This window comes from Chanodichthys erythropterus, chromosome 8 (genome assembly GCF_024489055.1).
Source record: "Chanodichthys erythropterus isolate Z2021 chromosome 8, ASM2448905v1, whole genome shotgun sequence".
NCBI classification, from domain to species: Eukaryota; Metazoa; Chordata; class Actinopteri; order Cypriniformes; family Xenocyprididae; genus Chanodichthys; species Chanodichthys erythropterus.
Window position 1 is genome coordinate 11455418 of NC_090228.1, and position 24273 is coordinate 11479690.

The 24273-nt window shown below is 37.4% G+C and overlaps 1 protein-coding gene across 9 annotated transcripts in view; it reads right to left on the bottom strand.

Moving 5' to 3' along the window:
• grip1 (glutamate receptor interacting protein 1) overlaps window positions 1-24273 on the bottom strand; it is a 297915-nt gene that overhangs the window by 67336 nt on the left and 206306 nt on the right. For 8 of the 9 annotated variants that reach the window (XM_067390984.1, XM_067390986.1, XM_067390988.1 and 5 more), the window contains exons 3-9: window positions 16502-16637; window positions 14057-14202; window positions 12274-12357; window positions 11534-11609; window positions 8149-8294; window positions 3630-3777; window positions 2671-2840 (exon numbers count right to left, since the gene is read on the bottom strand). In XM_067390984.1, the coding sequence (XP_067247085.1) occupies window positions 2671-2840; window positions 3630-3777; window positions 8149-8294; window positions 11534-11609; window positions 12274-12357; window positions 14057-14202; window positions 16502-16637 (906 nt within the window). Of the gene's footprint in view, window positions 1-2670; window positions 2841-3629; window positions 3778-8148; window positions 8295-11533; window positions 11610-11782; window positions 11796-12273; window positions 12358-14056; window positions 14203-16501; window positions 16638-24273 lie in introns of those variants that run through there. The other variant, XM_067390987.1, reaches the window with a different exon arrangement.

Consider the following 24273-nt stretch of genomic DNA (forward strand, 5'->3'; position numbering starts at 1 on the left):
CATGTCAGTTATTACTGCTCCATCTGCCATTTTTCGCTATTGTTCTTGCTTGCTTACCTAGTCTGATGATTCAGCTGTGTACATCCAGAAGTCCTGCCCTTGTGTAATTCCTTGAACATGAGCTGGCATATGCAAATGTTGGGGGCGTACATATTAATGATCCCGACTGTTACGTAACAGTCAGTGTTATGTTGAGATTCGCCTGTTCTTCTGAGGTCTTTTAAACAAATGAGATTTATATAAGGAGGAGGAAACAATGGAGTTTGAGACTCACTGTATGTCATTTCCATGTACTGAACTCTTGTTATTTATGCACCTTTAACATTGTACTACAACAAACTACATGCACATGGTAGCCCTGCAAAAAGATTCTGTTGAGTGTTTGTATACATATTAAAAAAAAAAAAAAAAAAAAAACGAGCAGAGATGGGCCGGATAATATTTATGTTTTCATCAGTAGATTGATTCAGATGTTTTCTGTGGCACACAAACACTGCCGCCCATGCAAGTCCACCAAACCGATGTTGTGAATCCATGAGTATGCGTTGACAAGGCAGAATGTGTATGCGTAATGCATACATGCGTTCTGGTATCAGCCAGCTCTCTGGCGTTGTGACGTTTCCGGCATTAGCCAGATGTCTGGAATTTCACAGCGGCTGGCATTTAGATCTGTGTTAGTATGGAATGCTTCACTGCTCTAAATCTGCTTGAGCTGAGGAAATAGAGTACACGTCTGTGTGTGCGAACTGCGTAGTGGACGTGCAGCTGCATAGTAATGCGAGAATCCTGACAGTAGACATGTGCAGCTCTTAACAGGATTCAGGACTGAGCTTCGTCCAGTGAATGTGTTTGGATGGTGCTCTAAACTCAATTTCCTTTTCTTAAGAGCCAATCAAGACACCTCCTACCAGATGACCCAAGGGTCACTTCATTGTTTTCTAGTGCCAGGCCTCAGAAAAACCCTTATAACAGCAAGCAGGAAGCATTAGTATGCTGTGCAGGTCCATGCTTATTTATGTTCTCTGGGCCTAGGCTTTAATCCACATTCTTATTAAGTTCATAGCTTAAAGGTCGCACAGCCACTGACCTTGTGGATGTTCTGCAAAATAATTCTAAGTCATCAATACAGGTTTTTTTTTTAAAAACTCAGTCAAGGATATCAGCAGAAGTACAGGGCATACAGGATGCATACAGGGCAAGACTCATAAGCTAGAAGACTTATAAGACTAATAAGCTAGTGTTGCTTTTAAGTTTGCCATCACAATTCTAATATGTTGTGAGTGGTTGCCTGGGCGTTGCTATGTGGAACCTGAGCTGGATTTAGCATGTTCCTATGTGGCTGCTAGGGTGTTCCGGTTTTTGCCAGAATGTTGCTACTATGTGGTTACTTAATTGTTTCATAGCATGTTACTCTGTGGTTGATAAGATGTTGTTGGTGGTTGCATGGGCATTTCTATGGCACTCTAGGTGGTTGCCAGGGTGTTGCTATGCAGATGCTGATGAGGTTTTAGCATGTTACTGTGCAGTTGCTATGGTTTTCTTGGTGGCTGCCTGGGAATTTCTATTCAGTTGCTATGATGTTCTGGATGGTTGCCAGGGGGTTGCTATGTGGTTGTTAAGGTATTCTGAGGGTTCTTTTTTTAATCACATTTCTATGTGATTGCTAGGTCATTCTGCCTGTTTGCCAAAATGTTCTGAGGGTTTTGTAGCATGTGATTGTGTGGTTGCCTACTATCCCAAGTCAAAAGTCTCAATTCTGGTCTTTAAATATGACTCTGGTCTGGTCATTCTTACCTGGCTCTGCTCTAGTGTGGCCCTCTACATCTTTGTGGTATAAATCTAGCCCTATCAGGAAGTACAGCAGCATTCAAGCCTTTGTCTCTAGTGTTGAACGTTAACATCCTGCTCCTGATAAGATGTGACAGGGCACACATTGGATGTCATGAACACGTATTCCGTGGGAGAATCATCGTTGCCCTAAACTTTTAACGTCAGCTCTCGTTATCATACCATTTGGTGGCGCACAGCCTAATAAAAACCTTTCAGGTGATAAGAACAAGCTTTTGAACAACCCCTGACAACCTGACAAATGAGGCAAGATTTGTATATCTGTAGAAAAGATGCTTAAATATTATTAAGATAACCATCATGTGGAGAGGACACAGCTTGCCTTGCATTGCTGTCAAATGCTGCATTCAGACAACAGATTGTATCTAGGAACTACAAGGTTGATATCAAAGACATGCAAGAATTATGTTAGGCATCAATTATGCATATGGCATCACTTTCAATATCGATTAACTCGTTAAGGGGATGTCTCTCCACTCTCTCCTCCGAGCACTGAGGTTTGAAGAGCTACTTCAAGATGCACAAGGTACAACAGTTCGCATTAATAAATGTGACCAAAAATAAAATGCTGAGTGAGCATTTATCCATCACATTTTACAATCTGCATCACTTTAGTGGCACTAGAGAAAGTCCTAATGGAGTGTTTTGGGTGTAAAAAGAGCCGTATCGGTTGGAAATCAAGCAGGGATGCAGTGAATTGCCTGTGAATCTTACAATACACTATCCCAATTTAAATGAATGGATTTGAAGCATTCTCTGTTGTAAAAACTCTAGTGTGCAGGTATCCTTCGAGCCCAGAGTGAGTTTGTGTGGGTCTCTTACCATGTTCAGGGCCCTTGAGAGCCAGTCTTGTCTGGTGGTGGGGCAAAATCTCCATTTTGACGTGTTCTGAAGCGCTAGCTAGCAGCTGGGTGGCCTCGGCCAGTGTGCAATACTCCATACTTGTGCCGTCCACCGACAAAATGTGATCACCAGCATGCAGTGCACCACACCTGCAAAGGCAATTAGATCACTTCCTGTTCTGCCAGCCCTTAACATCCACTGAATTGCACTTATCACAGGCATCATTTCAAATAATCGTTAAAAAACAAATTCTTCTCAATACTGCAAATATCATGACTTTTAGTAGTACAACACCAAAGTAGTTTAAGTAGTTTTAACACCAAATTTGATGCAGACTTTAAGCATTATAAATTAATAATAAGATTATATAATTTAATTGAATTTTTTTTTTATTTGATATATTATTTAATATATTATTAATATGTTACAAGTGCTTTTTTAGAACAAATGTTTCATTAGAACTGCTTTTCATTAGAACTGCTTTTCTGTAGTAGAAATGCACATAGTGGTTCCAGATTGGGCACCTAAACTGGCACCCTGTCGATGGAAAAGGGGTATAAGATGTATGAATAATTCCCTCCCAATGTTTCTCCCAAGAGCAAACTCTTGAATCATCTTCAAAGTGCTAATCTGTTCTGATGGAAAGGTTTTCCTTTGCTCAGCACTCTGCCACCCTTATTATTGTTCCGGGCCTTTCTGCTGGCATGAAGGCTAGATGAGTTATTGAATTTCTATAATTAGTTGCTAAGCTTTATGCATTTCAAACTTTGAAATTTTCACAAGCAGGCATCAGGTTTCTGCAGCATACATTTCTCTCCTCTCAATGCATTGATCTAGCTCACAGAACAATGGAAACATGATGAGCAATGATGCTTCTTTTAAGGAACCAAAATGGTCGTCTTCCTGTGCTTTTGGAAAATGATTGCTGCTGTAATTACCTATCGGCAATGCTAGCTGGTTTGACCTTGTCGATGATGATGACCTGCTTATTGCAGTACATGGAGGTAGAGAGAGCCAGACCTAAACTGGAGCCCATCGACTTGGCCACCTCCACCAACAATGGGCCTGAAGCTGTGGCTACAGAATCTGTAAAGTAGGGGGAGAAAATGTACATTAGTGTTATAAAGTGGCTTTTACTCTTGTAACATTGTAACAAGCTTTTTTTGATGACATTAAAACACCATAATACTAAACTTAGCAGAGCATGTGAGTACACGTTTTCTCTGCAACAGCACTTGTGTGAACTTGAGGAATTGACTGACTTCATACATCCACTAAGAATCACTTTTACACCAGCGTTAACAACTTGATTAGATATTTTGCTTCTAATGCAATGAAATTACATACATTTGTAAGTGTGTCTTAAGTGCCCAAATACATGGGGGGAAAAAAGAAAAAAACACATTACGGATGATGGATATACACACACATGTACACACACCTCATTAATGTGAATGAGGGCGAGCGGCTGCGGTTGGACTTGTTAAAGTGTAATGGAAGTAATTCAACATCTCAGTTTAGTAATGGGCTGCACTAAAGACCTGATTACACCATACATCTTTAGAGCATGGAGAAAACCACCACACATAAACACGTGTCACACGGCCGCTCTTCCAGCCTGTTTCCAACATGTGCTGATTTCACTTGACGCCCATTACAAAGAGAAATAGCTCCTGCTGTTGAGCGTGGAGCGGACAGAAGGAGCAGCCGGTCTTTAGTTAGAGCGGGTTTACAGCTGTCGGCTGTCAGGTGTGTCAACTTCCTCCCTGCAGTCGCGGTAAACACACTTGCTGCCATCGCAAAATGCCACCATACTGGGGAAACTCCTGCGCTAGTCTGAAAGATGCTGCTTTGGTCTGTAAAGCGGCTCTATAAAGACTCAAACATGTGGTGATGTGTTTAAGATGTTAAACAGCGATGTGGAAGCTGGGGATGGCCACATCTACCCAAGGAATATTGTACATTTAGGTTTGTGCATTTAGCAGACATTTTTATCCAAAGCGGATGGAACCAAAGCAATTCACCAAGAGCCAACAATATTCGTAATATACAATGCAAAGTTTAATAGGCAGCTAGGAAGCAAGCTAGAGGATGAGAAGTTTTAGACCAGTTTGAGTTTGAGGCCATCGGAATGAGGACATTTTGGCTGGTCCACACTTTCTGAGACCCATTTAAAGGCATGTTTTAGGGTCAAGACTTGGTTTTAGGGATAAGGTTATAATTAGGTTAAGGGTAGGTTTAGGGTTAGGGTTTGGGTTAGGCAATTAGTTGTGATGGGTAGGGTTAGGCTAAGGAGCTGGAGACTGCATTGTGTCAATGAATATCCTTACAAAGATAGCTGTAAAAGAATGTGTGTTTGTGTTTATGTGTGTGTAAGTGCACTGGTGTAAGGGTGTGGGATGATTAGGTGCTGGTGGAGCAGGAGTGTTTTTTTAGTTGTTTAAAAGATTTGATGGTCTCAGCAGTTTGAGTGAAGGTTAGAAGCTCACTTCACCAGAAAGGAGCAAAGAGGTTAAAGATTTTGGAGAGCGAATTTGTGCCTCAAACATAAGGAATTGTTACTTGTAATAGTTATAAAACATTCAACACTGAACAAGAGTCCATTAACTACGCATAAATGTGTCGAAATTGATTCGTTATAATGGGATTTTGGGTGGTACATTGCAATCTGGTTGGATAGAGAAGAGCTGAACTGAGCTTGAAAATTGGCTTCTGACTATTCAAGTAGACAAAATGACCAAATTGCACATTCCTAGTGGAAGTGTGGGATAGCTAAACATGCTAAATGAGATCCAAGTGACCTCTTCGAGCCGCCATGACAGCCGATGATGATTAAACCCCTTTTTCCAACCCCTGATTTCCACATTCACCTTCCTGCCAAGCCTCACAGACCCACCTGACACCAGCTAAACAGGGCAGAACTCACTATCCATTAATAAAGCCAGTGGTGGGGAAATTGTTCAATCACATGGATGTCATTCGGATGACAGAGGCTTGGTGATTAACGCGCCACCATTATACACATCATGCCTGATGAGGGCTCGATTGAGGAACTCGCTAAAGAGCGTTCGTGTTGCCGTGAAGGGTTGGAGAAGCATGTGACAATGGGAGGAAGAGTGGTTATAAATTGTGATGAATGTACAGTGCATACTTGCATTGTCTCTGGTGGTTACTTTTAATCAAACCTAGTTAATGTATGTGTCTACTGGTGTGGAGCTAAGCGGACATTTCAATTCCTTCTCTACAGGAGATTGTGGGGTTGACCGTGGAGCGGTGCAAGTGGTGAGAGTGTCAAACAGATGAGGTAATGCTCAATATTATGAAAATGAGATATGAAAAAAGCTGTCCAGCAAGTCAAAGCAATCAACATCTGTCAGGAATTCAAAAATTAAGTTCTTAAGCCTCTTTCCAACTGTAATTGTGCATACATGATTTTTTTGTCTACTTTTGTATACTAAAAGCAATCATTGATTATAAACACTCGTTATATATTGTATAGAAAACTTTGTTTCTGTGGGTGAAATCCAGTCAATTCAATAGGAATCCATGCGATCAGGAATTTCAAGTGAGGGCGGAAGATTTTCCCATGCAGATTTCGAAACAGGTCCAAGATGGTCACGCAGGTTGACCAATAGAAAGCTGTTTGGTTTGAATGACTTCTGTATGAGCTGTGCTTCATCTAAACTACTGGGACAGTGGACCTTTTTTGTCTCTGAAATGTCATGAATGCGATTGGGTGTTAACAGCCTTAAAGCGACAACTTACGCAGGTATTGCCTGATTCATGGATGAATCGTTCTTTTGAGTTGGATATTTCCAATGAATCATCTGAAACAGTTCACAAAACTGATTGACTCACTAAACAATTAATCTTTTTCTTTATGACATGCGTGATTTGTTATGAGTTTGGTATCAAACACATTAACTTGTTGAACCAAACTCATAATGAACAAGCTACTACTGAGAACAATACCTGATAATGTATTAGTACACAATGACATAAAAGAACTGCTGAATTTTTTTTTTCTTTTTTTTCTCATTACACCAGCATTGTCTCCCGCACCAATAGACACATACCATACTGAGCAGGAGAGTTGACAAGACAGAAAGAGAGAGTGTGGAGAAAGAGGGTGTAAATTGTTTAGGTGTTGAGAAAGAGTTTTATTTTGGGCAGAAATCCAGGATAGAACAACCTATAGGTTACAAAGCAAGACTTAAACTGAGAAGAAAAGTGCACTGTCCAAAAACGCAGTCGAAAAGGCACTGTAAGGTAGTTAGCGTTTAATGCAGTTCGAACAGCACTGTTCTGAGGGGCACATCAGTGCAGTGAAGCAGGATGTGCCTTTTCACTAGACTTCCGCTGGGCACAGCAGAAAGACAATCTATCACTTCCGGGTCAAAGCCCAACAAAGACATCGGAAAGATGAGTTACAGCTACGGGCCACTTCAAATCTTAAGAGACTTTCCTTTTCATTTCAGTTCACCTCGCTCGCTGTCACTCTATTCCTTGTCTTTTTGCACCTCATTCACCTCTTTGACACTCTGTCATAATCCACAGCATGTTTTTCCTGACATTTACAAATGCTACAAAATCATATCGACATTCGAGAGTTGGATCAAATTAAATCACTTCTTCAAAATTGCTAAAACGTTACATTCTGTAATTGCTGTTTTCAGTCGATATGTGTTTACAAATACTGTAATGGTTTTCCAGCCAGCAGTCATTCACTATAAAACATGGAAAATGTTGTAATATTTTTCAAACTTCTACTAAATATACAATGTTTGATTGTCCTTTTGCTAGATAGATAGATGTCAGCCTATTTGCATTGTTTGAAAATATCGTCATTCGGTATAACCAAAGTGTCATTCGGTGAAACTGAAATTTTGGTTAAACTGAATAACCTTTTTGGGACAAATTTTGTCCATCTTGTAAAAAATTACAAAAGCAGTGTAAATTGATTATAAAAACCACAATTGCATTGTTAAAATTAATTATATCTCCATTTTGTTTTTTTACACTTTTACAAACCTTATTCATCAATGACCAACATATAACAAAGTAAAGATTGTATTTTTTTTATTTTCATTTTCCTTATTGCTTTTTTGCTATTTCACTTCTCTAGATAGTAAATATATTAATACTGAAATATTAAAATAAAAAAGGTATTGTTATTAGTGCTGTCAAATCGATTAATCACAATTAATGCATCTAAAATAAATGTTTGTAAATATATAATGTGCGTGTGTGTACTCACACATATATACAAACTTTGTGCTTTATACAAACAAACTTTATACAAACAATGTTTCATGCGATTAATTACGATTAATCGATAATGAAATAAATATTGCCGCCTCCTTTATGATAAATTCCATATTTATTTCCCCATTTAATTATAAAAAATAAATGTGAATTATCTGGGAGCGGGATTAGATGAAGTGGGAGTGTCCTTACCCATGACTGACACATCGTACTCTATTAGAAGTGTGGCTTCCTGGCCACACTGTTTGAGGATGCTCATGGCCTCAGCGTGAGACGCTCCATGCAGACGAATTCCGTCAATACTGAGCAGCCTGTCACCAGGTTTGATGGTACCTTCCCTGAGAGAGAAAACCAAATACAATAAAGACTGAAATGGCCTTTCTGAATTGCAGAAGAAATGTGTTGTATACAAAAGAGGCACCCAGAGACACAATAGCACTTGTATTGTGTGTCCTCCGCTTGTTTGCTCGTAACAATAAGCCTTTAAAATGCCAGAAAGGTTATAGGCTTTACAATTCCTCACATTCCATCTGTTATCATGGCAGGCAGATCACATCTGTGTTCAACACACCAGAGACCTTTCTGAAAACACAGTAATTCCTATGCTAAGACCAAGTACTGCTTGGAATCTCAAAAGATATAAAAATAAACTCCTGTATCATGGGAAGTACTTGAGAACATGGAGAAAATGCGACTGTCTCTACTGGTGCATCTGTTACTTTGTGTTCTTGGACCATCTGATGCATTATGCACACAAAACTGGCAAGTTCAGGCTGATACATCTGGAGCCAATCTGATTGGCTGACTTCTATGCTTTTTAATAAGTGTGCCTGGAAACAAAGATGTGTTTACAAGATACAGCCACTACAATGATCGCATCTGAATTAATAACTTGATTTGCTAAAGTTTTCCAAGTCAGTGGTATCAAATCTTTAGTCGGTTTTATTTAAGATAACTTAATGGCAAGTAAATTAGATATCCATGAGCAGAATGTTAATGGTACTTACACTACCATTCAGTTAAGAGTCAGTGAGATTTTAGTAAGAAATGAACACTTCTACACAGCAAGGTTGCATTAAAAATGATCAAAAGTAAAGACATTACAAAAGATTTCCACAAAAAAAAGAAAGAAAAAAAAAGAACCACGGTTTCCACAAAAAAACATGTGAGCACCAAATCAGCATATTCAAATGATTTCTAAAGGATAAAATGACACTGCAGCTATGCCATCACTGTAATTAATTACATTTTAAAATATAAAAACAGTTTTTTTAATCAATATTACTGTTTTATTGTACTTTTAATCAAATAAATGCAGCCTTGGTCACAATAAGAGACTTTTTTCAAAAACATTAAAAATCGTACACTTTCGAATGGCAGTGTAACTATGAAATTGTCTGTTCTTAATAGTTTTGGACACATGATACTCTAGTATTTTTCTTTAGTGTTTTCCATTCAAATGTTAGTAGTGACTGTGATTAATTCAGTTTTTACACAGAGGTACAATTAATTTGAAATAACATGTAAGCACAAAGATAAACTGTGATTAGTTGATGTATACAATTTCTTTATGTTTAAGTCTAGCTAGGAGAGGCTACTGAGCTTTCTGAGAGGACAGTTTCAAAGCACATTTTAACCCAGAATAACAGGGAGCACCACAAGTGACACGTTTTAGTTAGAGGCCTGATTTATGACTCGTACGAAATGAAATTTGCTGTTTTTATTTTCCAAGGGGGGCGTTTTCTGCGACTGCAAGATGTCAGAGGCCACTCAATACCAAATTGCAGAGGAACAGAACACAATATTTACCCAGAAAAACAGGAGCCATGCCACTGAACAAAAGAAATGGGAATACTCTGTCAGTAAGAAATGAAATTACCAGTGCGCAAAATGAATATTGATAAAGGTTGAAGGGAAAGAGAGAGACGGGCTGGCATGTAATGACGGTAATAACAGAGCAGTTCAAACGCCAGAGCGAATGAAATATCACGCCAGTCCATTTACAATTCTCAGGCGAGCGCTGAAGTTGCGGGGCAATCTATTCCGTTTCCGAAAGGAACTCCGACTGGGAAATGCTATTTTCATCAAGCAATTTCTTGCTATTTCACATCAATGACTACAGTCCAGCCAAAAAAAAATAAAAAATCACTACATGCGCATTTATCGGTAACCAACAGCATTGGTTGTTGGTTATTAAGTTATAGATTTGAAATTTAAGATCAGATCCAAAATCTAGTGAATAGCCTACAGATAAATCACAGCTGCATTTTGAAAGCGGTAAGAGAATTAATTATGCCAAGATACTTTTTTTTTTTTTTTTTTTGAGGGGACAAATTTTAAAGCTTTATCGGTTGTGTCATTAGGGAAAGAAATCCCATAATGCGAGGAGATATTAAGATTATTAATATATCTACTTATTTATAGTTAAGTCTTAAAACATCTTAAACCAGACTAATCTGATCAGAATGGTCTATTTGCTAATTTTAGAAGACTTTTCAGTTGGTTAAGCTGGGCTAAACCAGATTGGAGACCAGTTTACTCTCGATAAAACCATCCAAGACTAGCTTAAACCATCTAAGACCAGCAAACCAGCCTACTGCTGGTTTAAGTAGGTTTTAAAAGAAGGACAGTGCCATTAAAATTTGATCACTTAACTTAAATATGTGTTTGCTATGTATGTTTATGCTTATTAGAGTATCCTAGCATTAGCTAAGCAAAATGCTAATACCAAACTTTACTCAAGTCAAGTCTGTGTGCCAACTATAAATATGATACACAAATAGTGTCATGTTATGTGGAGTGTTTCTAATCAGCACCTTTTAAGTTTATTTCAGTTAGGATGCTACCTAGGTTTTTGGAAAAAAGCTTTATTTATAGGTATGTTTCCATCCAAAGTTGCGAATTTAACTTCTTCGCACAATTGGAATATTGCATAAAACATTTGCGAATAAAGCAGCGTTCCCATCCCATGTATTCAAGAGAACAAAATCATCACTTCCTGGGAAATTGGTGCAATTGGGGAAGCCACTGAGGCTCTTTTGTCTTGCATCATAAATTACTTGCGGCTCAGAGTACGTAGACGAAACGCAATAAACGCTGTCATGTTATCTTGTGTTCGAATAGGATGCTGGTGTTTTGGAACGCAGTCATGTGAGACACTTCTGGGAGGGAAATAAACCAAATCATTCTGATGACAGACTTTGGCTCAGGCATTTCAGAATGATCATCAACATTTAAGATGCTGTGCAATGAAATGGTCTACTGGCGAGTTTAGTTATCCAATCACAAGCCAATCTCTGTCAATCACATTAATTTGTTGTTGGATTTATTCAGTAAATGTGTTTCCATCATAGTTTATGTGCATGTCTTCTCATCGGATAAAAAAAAAAAAAAAAAAATGTATCCGCCTCAATTGAGCACATACATTTTTTATGCACGTTTTTAGAATTTATTAGCATTGTGGTGTTTCCATCCAGCATTATTTATGTGATATCCCAAAATGCGCATAAAAATAGGTGGATGGAAACATAGTTAATGTCAATGCTGATTAATCCAGGTCAGCTCAGGACCAACTCACCTGTCAGCTGGACCTCCGGGTCTGATGGTTGTAATGGTAACTGGGCGAGATTTGTTCCGGTCTTCATGGGCACCTCCTACACCAAGGAAATACAACTTGTTTTGACACATTTAACAAATGTCACCATAGAGTAAAACATTGTAAAATTACACTTGTGGATATGCACATTTGATATGTTTAACATGCTGTAAACTTAAACACAGCTCTAGATACTGGCATAGTGCTGCACACCAAAGACCATTTGCTCACCTCACTGAAATTCCATATATTTTTCCTACAAAAGAACCAGATTATACATTTTTTTAAAGCCGCTGCTCGCTATAAAATTGCATACCATTGAATTCACAAATGGAGTCTTGAAGATGAAAAGGAAGTCCTCAATATGCCTCTTTGAGACAGAATTGAGAGAAGGAGCAAAGCTAACCAAGACCTTGACAGGAAATCTTTTTTTTCTGTCTCTCTTCAAAAGACTTCATACTCTAGTCTAGTTGGATCTAAAAAATGGTCTCTTTCTTTTAATGAAGTCTAAAATGCTGCTTGGTAAATATTTGGAAATTGAGCATTAGAAGCATGACTGAAAGCTGCTTTGTCTCCTTTCACCGGGCCCTAGGGCAGCGAAACAAATCTTCAGAGAAAAATAGTCTCTTTTTGTTTGATGTAGATGTGAATGAAAGTGCGCTGATGAGTTGGACTCAGAGACATTTGAACTCAGATGTGAGGAAGTCTACAGAGGTACTCACCTCTGATGACGAAACCGAAAGTATTGCCTTCTTTGTGCAACGTCACCTCCACGTTTTTGAACACGACCCCTGAGCCCTGTACAGCTAAGGAAGAAAATGAAAATAAGGAGTGAGGTAACTCAGTGTAAGACTGCTGTTATAAAACTCATTTTAACGAATCAATAGTAGATTGATAGTGGTAGATCACTCAAAAAACCAAGTAATCATTCGCAATTTTGTATTTTCAGATTAAGATTACTTATTACTCAGATTAGTCTTAAAGGGTTAGTTCACCCAAAAATTAAAATTATCCCATGATTTACTCATCCTCAAACCATTCTAGGTGTAAATGACTTTCTTCTTTCAGACAAACACAATTAGAGTAGAAAAAAATATCCTGACGCCTGACATAATGGTAGTGAATGGCGCTCATGATTTTGAAGCCCAAAAAAAGAGCATCCATCCATCATAAAAGTAATCCATAAGGCTCCAGAGGGTTAATAAAGGTCTTCTGAAGCAAAGCGATGGGATTTTGGAAGAAAAATATCCATATTTAAAACTTCATAAACTAAAATAACTAGATTCTGGCAGACGCTTCGCTTTATTAACCCCTGGAGCTGTATGGATTACTTTTGTGTTGGACGGATGCACTTTGTTGGGCTTAAAAATCATGAGCGCCATTCAATACCATTATAAAGCTTTGAAGAACAAGGATATTTGTAAATCTCCGATTGTGTTCATCTGAAAGAAGATAGACATATACAACAAGAATGGCTTGAGGGTGAGTAAATCATGGGATAATTTTTGGGAGAACTATCCCTTTAATGCTATATATTCTATTCTATTCTATTCTATTCTATTCTATTCTATTCTATTCTATTCTATTCTATTGAAGTATTCCAGCTGTGCTATTTTAAAGGGTTAGTTCACCCAAAACATTATGTCATTAATGACTCACCCTCATGTCGTTCCAAACCCGTAAGACCTCCGTTCATCTTCAGAACACAGTTTAAGATATTTTAGATTTAGTCTGAGAGCTTTCGGTCCCTCCTTTGAAAATGTATGTACGGTATACTGTCCATGTACAGAAAGGTAATAAAAACATCATCAAAGTAGTCCATGTGACATCAGTGGGTTAGTTAGAAGTTTTTGAAGCATCGAAAATACATTTTGGTCCAAAAATATCAAAAACTACGACTTTATTCAGCATTGTCTTCTCTTCCGGAATCCTTTCCATTGAATTGACTGCATTGAATCCTTTCATCCTTTCGTTGTTTTTGGTGATTAGGACATCTGCGACATGCACACTTATGCACCATTTTAAAAAATATAGCAATACCAAAATACAAACAATGTAGAATAGCTTGAATACAGCGTGCGTCTCCCTCAGACTCGGGCGCACCGGATAGTGTCAGCAGCGTCACTGCGGAGTCGTGAACCCGGATTGACAACAGACCCGGAAGAGAAGACAATGCTGAATAAAGTCGTAGTTTTTGTTATTTTTGGACCAAAATGTATTTTCGATGCTTCAAAAACTTCTAACTAACCCACTGATGTCACATGGACTACTTTAATGATGTTTTTATTACCTTTCTGGACATGGACAGTATACCGTACATACACTTTCAATGGAGGGACAGAAAGCTCTCGGACTAAATCTAAAATATCTTAAACTGTATTCCGAAGATGAACGAAGGTCTGACGGGTTTGGAACGACATGAGGGTGAGTCATTAATGACACAATTTTCATTTTTGGGTGAACTAACCCTTTAAGTAATAACGTTGACTTAATAATATCACTCACAGACAGGCGGTAGCTCGTACTCGACCTCCAGGACGACTCTCTCCCCAACATTCTTCAACAGACTGATGATCTCATCATGACGAAACTTTGTCAAGTTGATTCCGTTTACAGATTTTATGTAGTCCCCTACATTCAACTGGTCACTCCTGCAAAGAAACAGACCAATGTACATTTGCTGAAGAAAATGTGAGAGGAGGAAATTGCATAACCGAAAGAAGGAAGAAAGAACATAAAATAGGCAGTAAATAGACAGGAGAAGAGAAAAGGGTGAACAAAGAAAGAGAAAAAATAAAGAAAGGCAGAAAATAAGGCAGAGAAGGAGTCAGGTCGAGCACTGAGGCGCTTTGATAGCTGATCTGAGCACATGAAGGGAACACTTTGTTCTAAGGAAGCATCTAGTGAGATCAAGACAGGCTGCTCCAGTCTCCATCTCGATCTTTCACTGACACACATACACGCAGTAAAAGCTCTCGCATTTTACAAGGCGGCCTGATTGTCAACAGATTTAGGAAGAGCGAGTGTGATGTTAGGCAGTTTATTTCAGCTCGAGTAAAATTATCAAGGCAAGTGTCTCTGTGGTAATAAGATACAAGACTTGATGTGCAGCGAAACATTTAAAGACGAACAATTGATTTGCAGAAGAAACGTATCTGTGACTTTGTAGGAGAGGGTTTAAAACGTGTGCAATTTACTATACGGCATGTGCAGTGTTTGTCCTGGGATCTGAATATGGATCTATTCTTTGAGAATTGTGTGTGTGTGTTTATAGGGAGGTCTGACACGCTAGCGAACAGTAGGCCGTCTGCCATCCCTGAGAGCCAATAGGGAAATGGGAGAAGAGTTCTGGCTTATGCAGTATTGATTAAAAGATTCTGTCTACCTTATTCATACAGACACACACACACACACATGCACGCACAGTGTTTACAGATAAAACAATGAGCACACACACACACACACTTCTTAGAAAATGTTCCAGCACAACAGACTATGAACACACTGATCTCTCAGGGCCCATCTATTGACGCCGTCTTAGCAAAAATCATTAGCATAAACACCAAAAGAAAACAAAAATCTGACAACACAAAGCCTTGAAGGTGAATTTTCGCACCAACTAGCATCAACAAACCTGAATTGAAAGTCGTTTCTTACATTTTCCAAAGGATATGTGATTGCTAGCTATACAAAACTAGCCACAACGATGCTAATGTGGGTGATAACTAGGGCATTGCTACAGTATACAAATGCTAGCGTATTCTAGTTGTTTTTAACCCAGTGATATGTGGTTGCTAGGGTGTTCTGGGTGGCTGTGCATATTTTGATTGTCTTCTTTATCTGACCCATATATTTCTGGTCTTGGAGTCTCTACCAATGTGCTGATGAGTTGGATCAGGTGTTTTTGATTAGGAAGAGTTCAAAAATGTGTACTGTTGATGTGCCTCCAGGAACAGGGTTGGGAAACACTGCCTTAGAGAAGTCCACACAAAATGTATGATATTTTGGTCCCTAGATATGGCTTGAGTCTCTCTTTCACATGTAAGTCTAAGGAATAATAAAAAAATAATAATAATAATAATTTAAAAAATAAATAAAACAATTAAAATAATGAATATATAAATGAATAAAAAATTATAAAAATAAATATTATAATAATAAATATAAAATATATATATATATATATATATATATATATATATATATATATATATATATATATATATATATATATATATATATATATATATATAGGTTATATTTATTAATTTAAAATTTATTTCTATAATTTTTTTGATTCATTTATATATTCATTATTTTAATTTTATATATATACACATATATACATAAATCTATATATGTATACATATATACACATAAATCTATTAATATAGATGAATACAATATTACGAATAAAGATTATTATTATTTATGATATATAATAAAATATGTATCATAATATAAATGTATAAAATAAATTTATAATATATACAATCATAAACAAACAAACAAACAAACAAACATGTATGTATGCATGTATATTTGTTTGCTAGGGTGTTCTGGGTAGTTGCTAGGTGCCTTAGAGTCCAACCCAAATATATATATATATATATATATGATATGACATTTTCGTCATTCGACATTTCGTCCTTTTTCAATGAAATTCTGAGGAAGTATTTTTTTTCCTCAAGATTTTAAGCGTAATTGCAAGTTTTTAGGTGTCATTCATGTTCAAAGCAAGAGTTACAGTCCAAATAGTCCAAAGTTATGGGTATGTTCAAGTCCTAACCTTATCAACAACAATAGTCTTAGCAAGCACTAATTACTGTTTCCAAAAATGTTTCCCAACTTCCGAGTCAGATATGTCGGACATCTTGAAAACACAGCAATATTTTGAAAGTGCCGCAGTGTTTCGCAAAATGAACCTACAAATGTTTTGCTAATACTGACCTGGCAGCGATGCCGCCCTGGCGCAGGTTGGAGACGCGGGGCTTTCCGTCTTTGTCGATGCCACCGGATACTGTCAGGCCGAGGGTGGTGCCTTCCTTTTTGATCAGCTCCACGGTGCTCGTGCCCTTAAACTCATCTGTGGAGCAAAAGGAGGGATGTGAAGGAGGGTCATTGGGGGAGGTGGGAGAGGAAGAGCAGAGACAGGAGATGAGAGGGTTACAGGAGCAAAGGAGGCCAGCCGCTGCCATACCCCTCTCTCCTCTAAATGACTGTGATCAGGCGTCCCGGCCTGGCCCTCTCTCACTCTCTCTTTATCTCTCTCTCTCTCTGTTGTTCTACATCAGCTGGTAATTAGTTATACACTCCAGAGTGCTCAGTGTGTGTGTGTGTGTGTGCTTAGCTATAGTTGGAGGACACAACTGTCCCCAGAGGTGAGCTAAAACTGTCAAAAACTGGCTTTGATGTCATCTGGGGACATCCTCGCTTGGTAAAATTATATTTATATTATAAATGAAATATTTGGATAGTAAATATAAACAAAAATAATAATATAAAATAAATATATAAATAATAATCACAATGAATTTAAATTAATTCATAAAATAAAAAAAAATATATAAGTATATATAAATGAATGAATAACTTTTGATTATAGTTGTGTATATATATATATATATATATATATATATATATATATATATATATATATATATATGGTTTAAGGTTCATAGTTATAATTAGCTTAACTGGGATTTTCCCCCCATTTTCAATCCAATTTTTGTCTTCCGTCTCCCATTTTGTCTTTTATTTGCCGTCTCTCTCGCTGGCTTGCACAGATATTGCTGGTCAGCCAGACGCGTCGCTCCCCTATCGACTGGCTGTCATTCAATCTCTCAGTAGGATTGTCAAAGTCACATTAAGAATACTGCATATCTGTGCAAGCAGGGCGCTCCCTGTCTCACGCCCTACCATCACTACTCCATCAGCTGTCTAAACTGGAGAAGAAATCAAAATAAAGCATTTGTAATCACTCTCTCCTTACTGGAGGAAGGAAAAGACGGATTTATATGCGTTCCTTCACTTTCCTTTCCTCTCTCACTATGTCTTCCCTTGGCGGGTACCGCAGGATAGAGAGTGCGGGGAGACGAAGCTCCAAACCCCCTTGAGGCTGTAGACAGAACGGAGTTGCTGAACATTTCACTGCAGGAGGACGCAATAACGGAACACTGGGTACAAAAAGAGCCTTTTTTAGTGCTCAAAGGCTACACTTACTCTTCTTTAACAACAAAAATGTTTCATAAATATTCTGGGTAAACACTATTGATGGGTAAAACTACTCGGAAATGACAGCAGTGATGAAACATGAAAGCACATTAATTGCGTGACTTGATTTTGAACTTGAAAACATTTCACACCAATCCAGTAATCCAAGTCCAGTAATTGTATGCAATTATGCCAAAATGAGGCATCATTTATAATTTTGTGATTTGTTACAGTGTCATGTTGAGTGGTACATTGATTGAGGTGCATTTTAAAGAGTTTGTGCTGTGAGAGCACTGAAAAAAAAGATAAGAATCGCTGGAACAGCCAATTAAAATAAGTACAAACAGAACTTGATTCATCTACCTGAGTGTTCAAAATTCACATTTCTTGCTATCGGTCTTGAGTACGACTATTAGAGCATGCACCTGTTAAGTCAGCTTTCACAAACTTCATGGTGAACATTTTCTGCATTGATAATGAAATCATGAGATCTGTATATCTATTACGAATCCATCAGCTTTGCTTTGCCTTAAAATCCATAACTGCTCCGATTCCCTTTGCATGCAAATCACCAGCGCAGTAACCTCAGTAAGGAAGAAACAGATTTGACATTGCACTCTGCCTCCGATCGATACCGCTGTCATACGGACATGGGAAGGGAGCTATGTCGAAACATGACCCGGGACAGAGGGAGGTTAGCATGGATCTCAATATCTGGCCTGAACCTGAATCTCCAGTCAAGCCTATGGAGCCAAGCAGGGAGCTTGCAGTGCAAACATGCTGATATATCAAAGACAGCAAAGTAATTAAAAGAGAAATCAGACTTAAAATGTGCCAAAAGGAACTGCTGAATAATTTAGTGTCTGTGATTGTGTGTGTTCGAGAGTGATAGAGGCAAAACATTGTGAGAAAAATGTGAATCAATATTCAAACTGGAGTTCAATCTATAACAAGCTTCGTGTTGTGTGCCAGTCTTTTGATAATTAATTGTAAAAGAACTGCTCAATTTGCCTTCAGCTTTCATCAAATAATTTGATTAAAAAGAACTTTGCACTTCTGGGGATTCGCCTGACAGCGAAAAATTACAGTGGGACAAATTATAAATGTTGCTGTCATTTCTCTCCTCTCATTCGGATGAGGAATAAATTATGGGTCTTTCTGAGGTTTGTGACAGCATTAAATTAACTCCCTTTACATGTGGAAGACAGGGAAATAAATGTTATATGGCTGACATAACATGCCTTCAGAGGGCAGAAACATACTTTATGCAAGTTTGTGAACACAAATACATGCAACGTTCCATAATATTCTCTTAAAATAGATGTTCTGACATGACAATTAACCTGAAAAGAAAACTGAACAGAGAAAACAAATATAGCAAATATTTAAACATTCTAGGCAAATACTATAATAGAGATATACCGATATTGGCAAGCATTTTCTTAAGGCTGATAACCAATAAACAGCTTGTATTAAATTAAATAATTTGTCAAATAAATAGTTCAAAATGCCACAAGTGAGTTTAGACATCACAAATGTACAGTATGAAAAATAGGCCTACTATTATATTTAACAGTGTTACTGTTTTTACAGATTGTCGTTATCTAACACACACATAATGTCAAAGGAAACATAACATATATAATGTCTGTATACACACAAACACACGCAATATATACAGTCATGTATATATTGTGGTTTCTTTTTAGAAAATGGCTAATCGTTTCGCTAGACAAGACCCTTATTCCTTGGCTGGGATCATGTAGAGCCCTTTGAACCCGTTGTACCCCACTGAAGTCCACTATATGGAAAAAAAAATCCTTGAATGTTTTCTCAAAAACCTTTACTCTTCTTTTTGACTGAAGAAAGAAAGACATAAACATCTTGGATGACATGAGGGTGAGTAAATTATCAGGAAATTTCAATTCTGAAGTGAAATAATCCTTTAAATGTTGAAGACAGACAAGTATGGCATATTTGGAAGGATTGCCAGGAGAAAGACTCTTCTCTCTAAAAAGAACATGGCAGCATGGCTTAGGTTGCATCTGAACAAACCATAAGACTTCTAGAACAAAGTCCTTTGGACAGACAAAACCAAAGTGGAGATGTTCGGCCATAATGCACAGCGCCATGTTTGATGAAAACCATAAGAGCATAGCAGCACAAACACCTCATACCAAAAGTCAAGCATGCTGGTGGAGTGGTGATGATTTTGGGCTTGTATTGTAGCCACATGACCTGGTCACCTCACAGTCAATGAGTCGATGAACTACTCTGTGTACCAAAGTATTCAAGAGTCAGATGTGAGGCCATCTGTCAGATAGCTAAAGCTTGGTCAAAATTGGGTCATGCAACAAGACAATGATCACAAGAACACCAGCAAATCTACAGCAGAATGGCTGAAAAAGAAAATAATTAAGCTGTTGCAATGGTCCAGACCTCAACCTGACTGAAATGCTGTGGCAAGAGCTGTGCATAGACAAATGCCCACAAACCTGGAGCAACTTTGTAAAGAAGAATGGGCCAAAATTCTTCCAGAACGATGGGAGAGACTGATAATGTGATACAGAAATGATTACTTCAAGTTATTGCTGCTACAAGTGGATCTACAAGCAACTCAATCATAGGATGTCTTTAGTTTGTAACCCATGGCTTTTCCATTTTGGCTTTATTTTTGTTAAATAAATAATGACACGGTGTGATACGTCATGTGTTGTTGTTCATTATGAGGTTTTATTTTCCAAATTTTAAGACCTGCCAAGGACCAGATGAATTTTTATTAGGCAGCAAATATTTACACTAAGTGAAAATAGCAGCATTCTCTTAGCGATATGCTTTTAACACTAGGTGAAAATATATGTATTCTATTTACACTATGTAAAAGTATCAGTTCTTTGCAATAAGAGTAAATAGTAATTAGATGCTATCTATAATTTATATTGGCAGATACTATTTGCACTTCAGTATTTTTGTACATTAACAGGATACAATAATATCATAGTGTTTAAATGATTATACTTATTAAAATTAAGTGGATGCTGCCTTATTGGGAGAATAAAACCCCTCCCTACACCTTCTCCTAACCCTACCCAATAAACACTTTTAATGTTATTAAACACTTGTTCGCAGTTTATTTCCACTTTTAGAACATTATTTTAATTTTTATTGAAAATAAATGCAAGTTCGGCAAAAGGCAGATTCGAACCCATGTCGATCGCGTTTAAAGCCTGGTCTGTGAGCCTTACTCACTACTGCTGCAACACTGAAGACGCATCTTTTTTAAAACTCAACCATACATTGGTGGGCGGAGCTAGTGTAAATAGCGTTTGCCAACAAGGGACACTATTTGCACTAAGTGTGAACAGACACTCCTGTCCTGATATGGAAAACATGGGAATTCAATAGGGTGTCATTTTTTGTTCACATGACTTTATAAATATAATTAATTAAAAATATGTATGAATTTCATTTCATAGCTCTGATTGTGAAATGTCTTATGGACCCGTTTTACATAATCACAATCCAAGCCAAACTTGGCAGCATCCTTTGTGCATTTTGTGAGGGGTCATTCAATATCCAAACAATTTGTGTCACAGTATGCCATGGTCATATTACAAGCTCAGTCTTAAGCTGTCTGGGGAAAACATGGTTCTCTCAGTTCACAGAGGGTTCAGCTTAATATCACGGCCCTGAGCGAGGAAAAGGGCCGCTGGGATCTAATGAGTTGTGCTTTGAGGGCTACACTGGGACAGGTGTGGAAGTTGATAAGTTGATCCCATTACTCGTGGTCTCTCATTTCATTCCATGTCCTCTTTCCCACCTTTCCTCTTTGAATGAGGCAGACAGAGCTAGTGTTGCCTTGCCATGTTGCCACAGTGATGAGATTGGCCATCAGCTTTCTCAAAGCCGACAGATTTCGGTGGTGGGATCGAATGTTGTGCCCATCAGACAGGTATTGAGGGAGAGAGACAGAAAGATAGAGCTTGAGACAGCATCTGCAAGAATGATACAAAGCAGGAGATAAAAGTACAGATGGAGTGTATGACGGAGAGAGCAAGATATAGACATCTTCTCTGCCAGCTGAGGCACACAGAGGTTAAAGAAGTTATCACTATTTCAAGCTGTGACAGGAAATGTTAATCTGCAATCGCAGACTGATCTAGATAGCAAGCTTGATAGATTACACACAGAGAAATCCAAACAAAACAAAAACTGGTTTTTCTTCAGGACCAAGAGGCGACCGAAAAAAGTATCATTTATCGTTCAAAAGTAAACAAAAAAACGTATCTTAAAAAAAGTAAGGATCTTTAAAAGTCCTTAATAATTTTAATAATAACATTTTAAAGAATTAAAAAAAAAGCATTAATATTACCATATATTGCAACAATGTCCAACAATATCCATAGTTATTTAGCACTGAACAAGAATATACTGTATATATATATATATATATATATATATATATATATATATATATATATATACACACATACACACACATATACACACACACTCTAAATATGTAAAAATAGGGCACAATGTACTGTATTAATTTGACAGGTGTTTTACCTGCATTTTGAATTTTGAACTTCATTACTGGATAATGTCCTGGTAATTTACTGCCAGTACATTATCCACTTTTTAATGGATTTGTTTTATTTATTTATTTATTTATTTTTTTACAGTGTATATAATAGATATTTTTTTTTATGTAATGGTATTGGCAGATATTGTATATTTAATTCTGACATGCTCAGTTGCTTTATTTTTACATTTATATTAACCCTTTGTCATCATCTAATGCTCACTTAAAATTACTTTTTAAAAACTATAATAATTTAATAACACGGTTAAATGTAATCTTTCGCAAATATCAAGTGTGCCCATTTTCATACTGTGCATTATAATGTTTTGATGCCTGAATTCACTTTTTCCATTTAAAATGGAGTTTGTGTAGAATTTTAAATCAAATATCAAATATCGTAGAGCTTGACTGGATGCACAACCTTTGACATCAACAATAAAATATACATTTTCTCCTCCCTTTTAAAAACTGATAGTCCCTGTCCTAATTATATGTGAATAACTGAATATGCATTTGATTATTAGCATTTAGCATTGTTTATACAGTAAAGAGCCACCATTTGAGAACCACATACCATATTTAGGGAAATGCTGCATTTTCTATGGGAAGCTCAGACTGGGACAGCAGTAAGGTGCAGAATGGAGATTTATTTCCTCTGTAACATTGCTCGGAGGTGTAATGAAAACATTTGGTTAAATGCCCACTGTCAGTTCACGGTTTAACTCTCAATGAAGGCTGTAGGCGTACCAGCAGGTGGGCTTAGCACTGAATTGGCTTTCCACCATTGAAACTTTAGCAGTCAAAATGACAAATTGGGCCATAATTCAATATGGAACCAGGCATGACTAATGGTTCATGCTAGCAAACATTCACGGGATATAAAAACAAACATATTTAGAAACAATTGCTTCAATTACTTAAATTGCAACACAGACAAAAATAAATATTCAATTCAAGTGCGAACTCATTACACAATTTCTAAAGCGTGTCTTCAAAGGGAAGAAAAATTATCAACTGCAACTAATCAAATTAATAATTGAATATATTTGCAATCTGAGAATAAACGATCTTGTGTTTGAATAATGGCTCTCTTTGATGGTGTTCAATCATGCAGACTATTACATCAAGACACGCAACTCCTTTTTGTGTGTGTTATCAAACTCTATTCAGTGCAGTAAATTGACAATGGTTCTTCTATGTTTTTTTCTTCTGCTGGACACACCATTTTGAAGTTGTATGTGAGAGAGAGAGAGATCAATATTCCCATACAGAGACGATTTAGAGACACTCAAAATGGTGGAAAAACGCCACAATAAGTACTCCTTTTACCTCACCATGCCACAATCAAGAAGAACTACAATAATAGGATTAATTATGTGTCATTTATTATTTAAAGGGCTAAATTCCTGTCTGAATTCACAAAAACCTGCTTTTACTTGTTTGTATGCAGGGCTGTCCTCTCCACAGGAGGACAAAACACACACAGGCAAATGAAAAACACTATCTGTTGGCTCCTGCGCCAAACAGGGTCTTCTGGGAGAAAAAAAGTTTCAGAGCATTTATCACGAAGATTTTGCACAGGCGCGCTGAGGTATGAAGTGCTAGCCCGCACATCTGCCCGCAATCTCTTTACTCATCCGCTTCTGACATACAGTTTTAAACCCTCAGAGAAACACCTTGCTTAGGTAGGGTATTTTAAGAGGGGTTTCTTTAAAAGCGACAATATGTAAGAGCTACTCTTAATCATGTTCACACACTCAGTAGGTTATAATGTACAACAATATACATATTTGCAAAGGCAAATGGCAGTAACTTCCACATTATCAATATTTGGTTTCCGATTACCATTTACAAAATCATTATAGTAACACTTGTATAAAGTCTAGTGATCGTGGCATTTATTTTGGATGATTTTGTTATATAG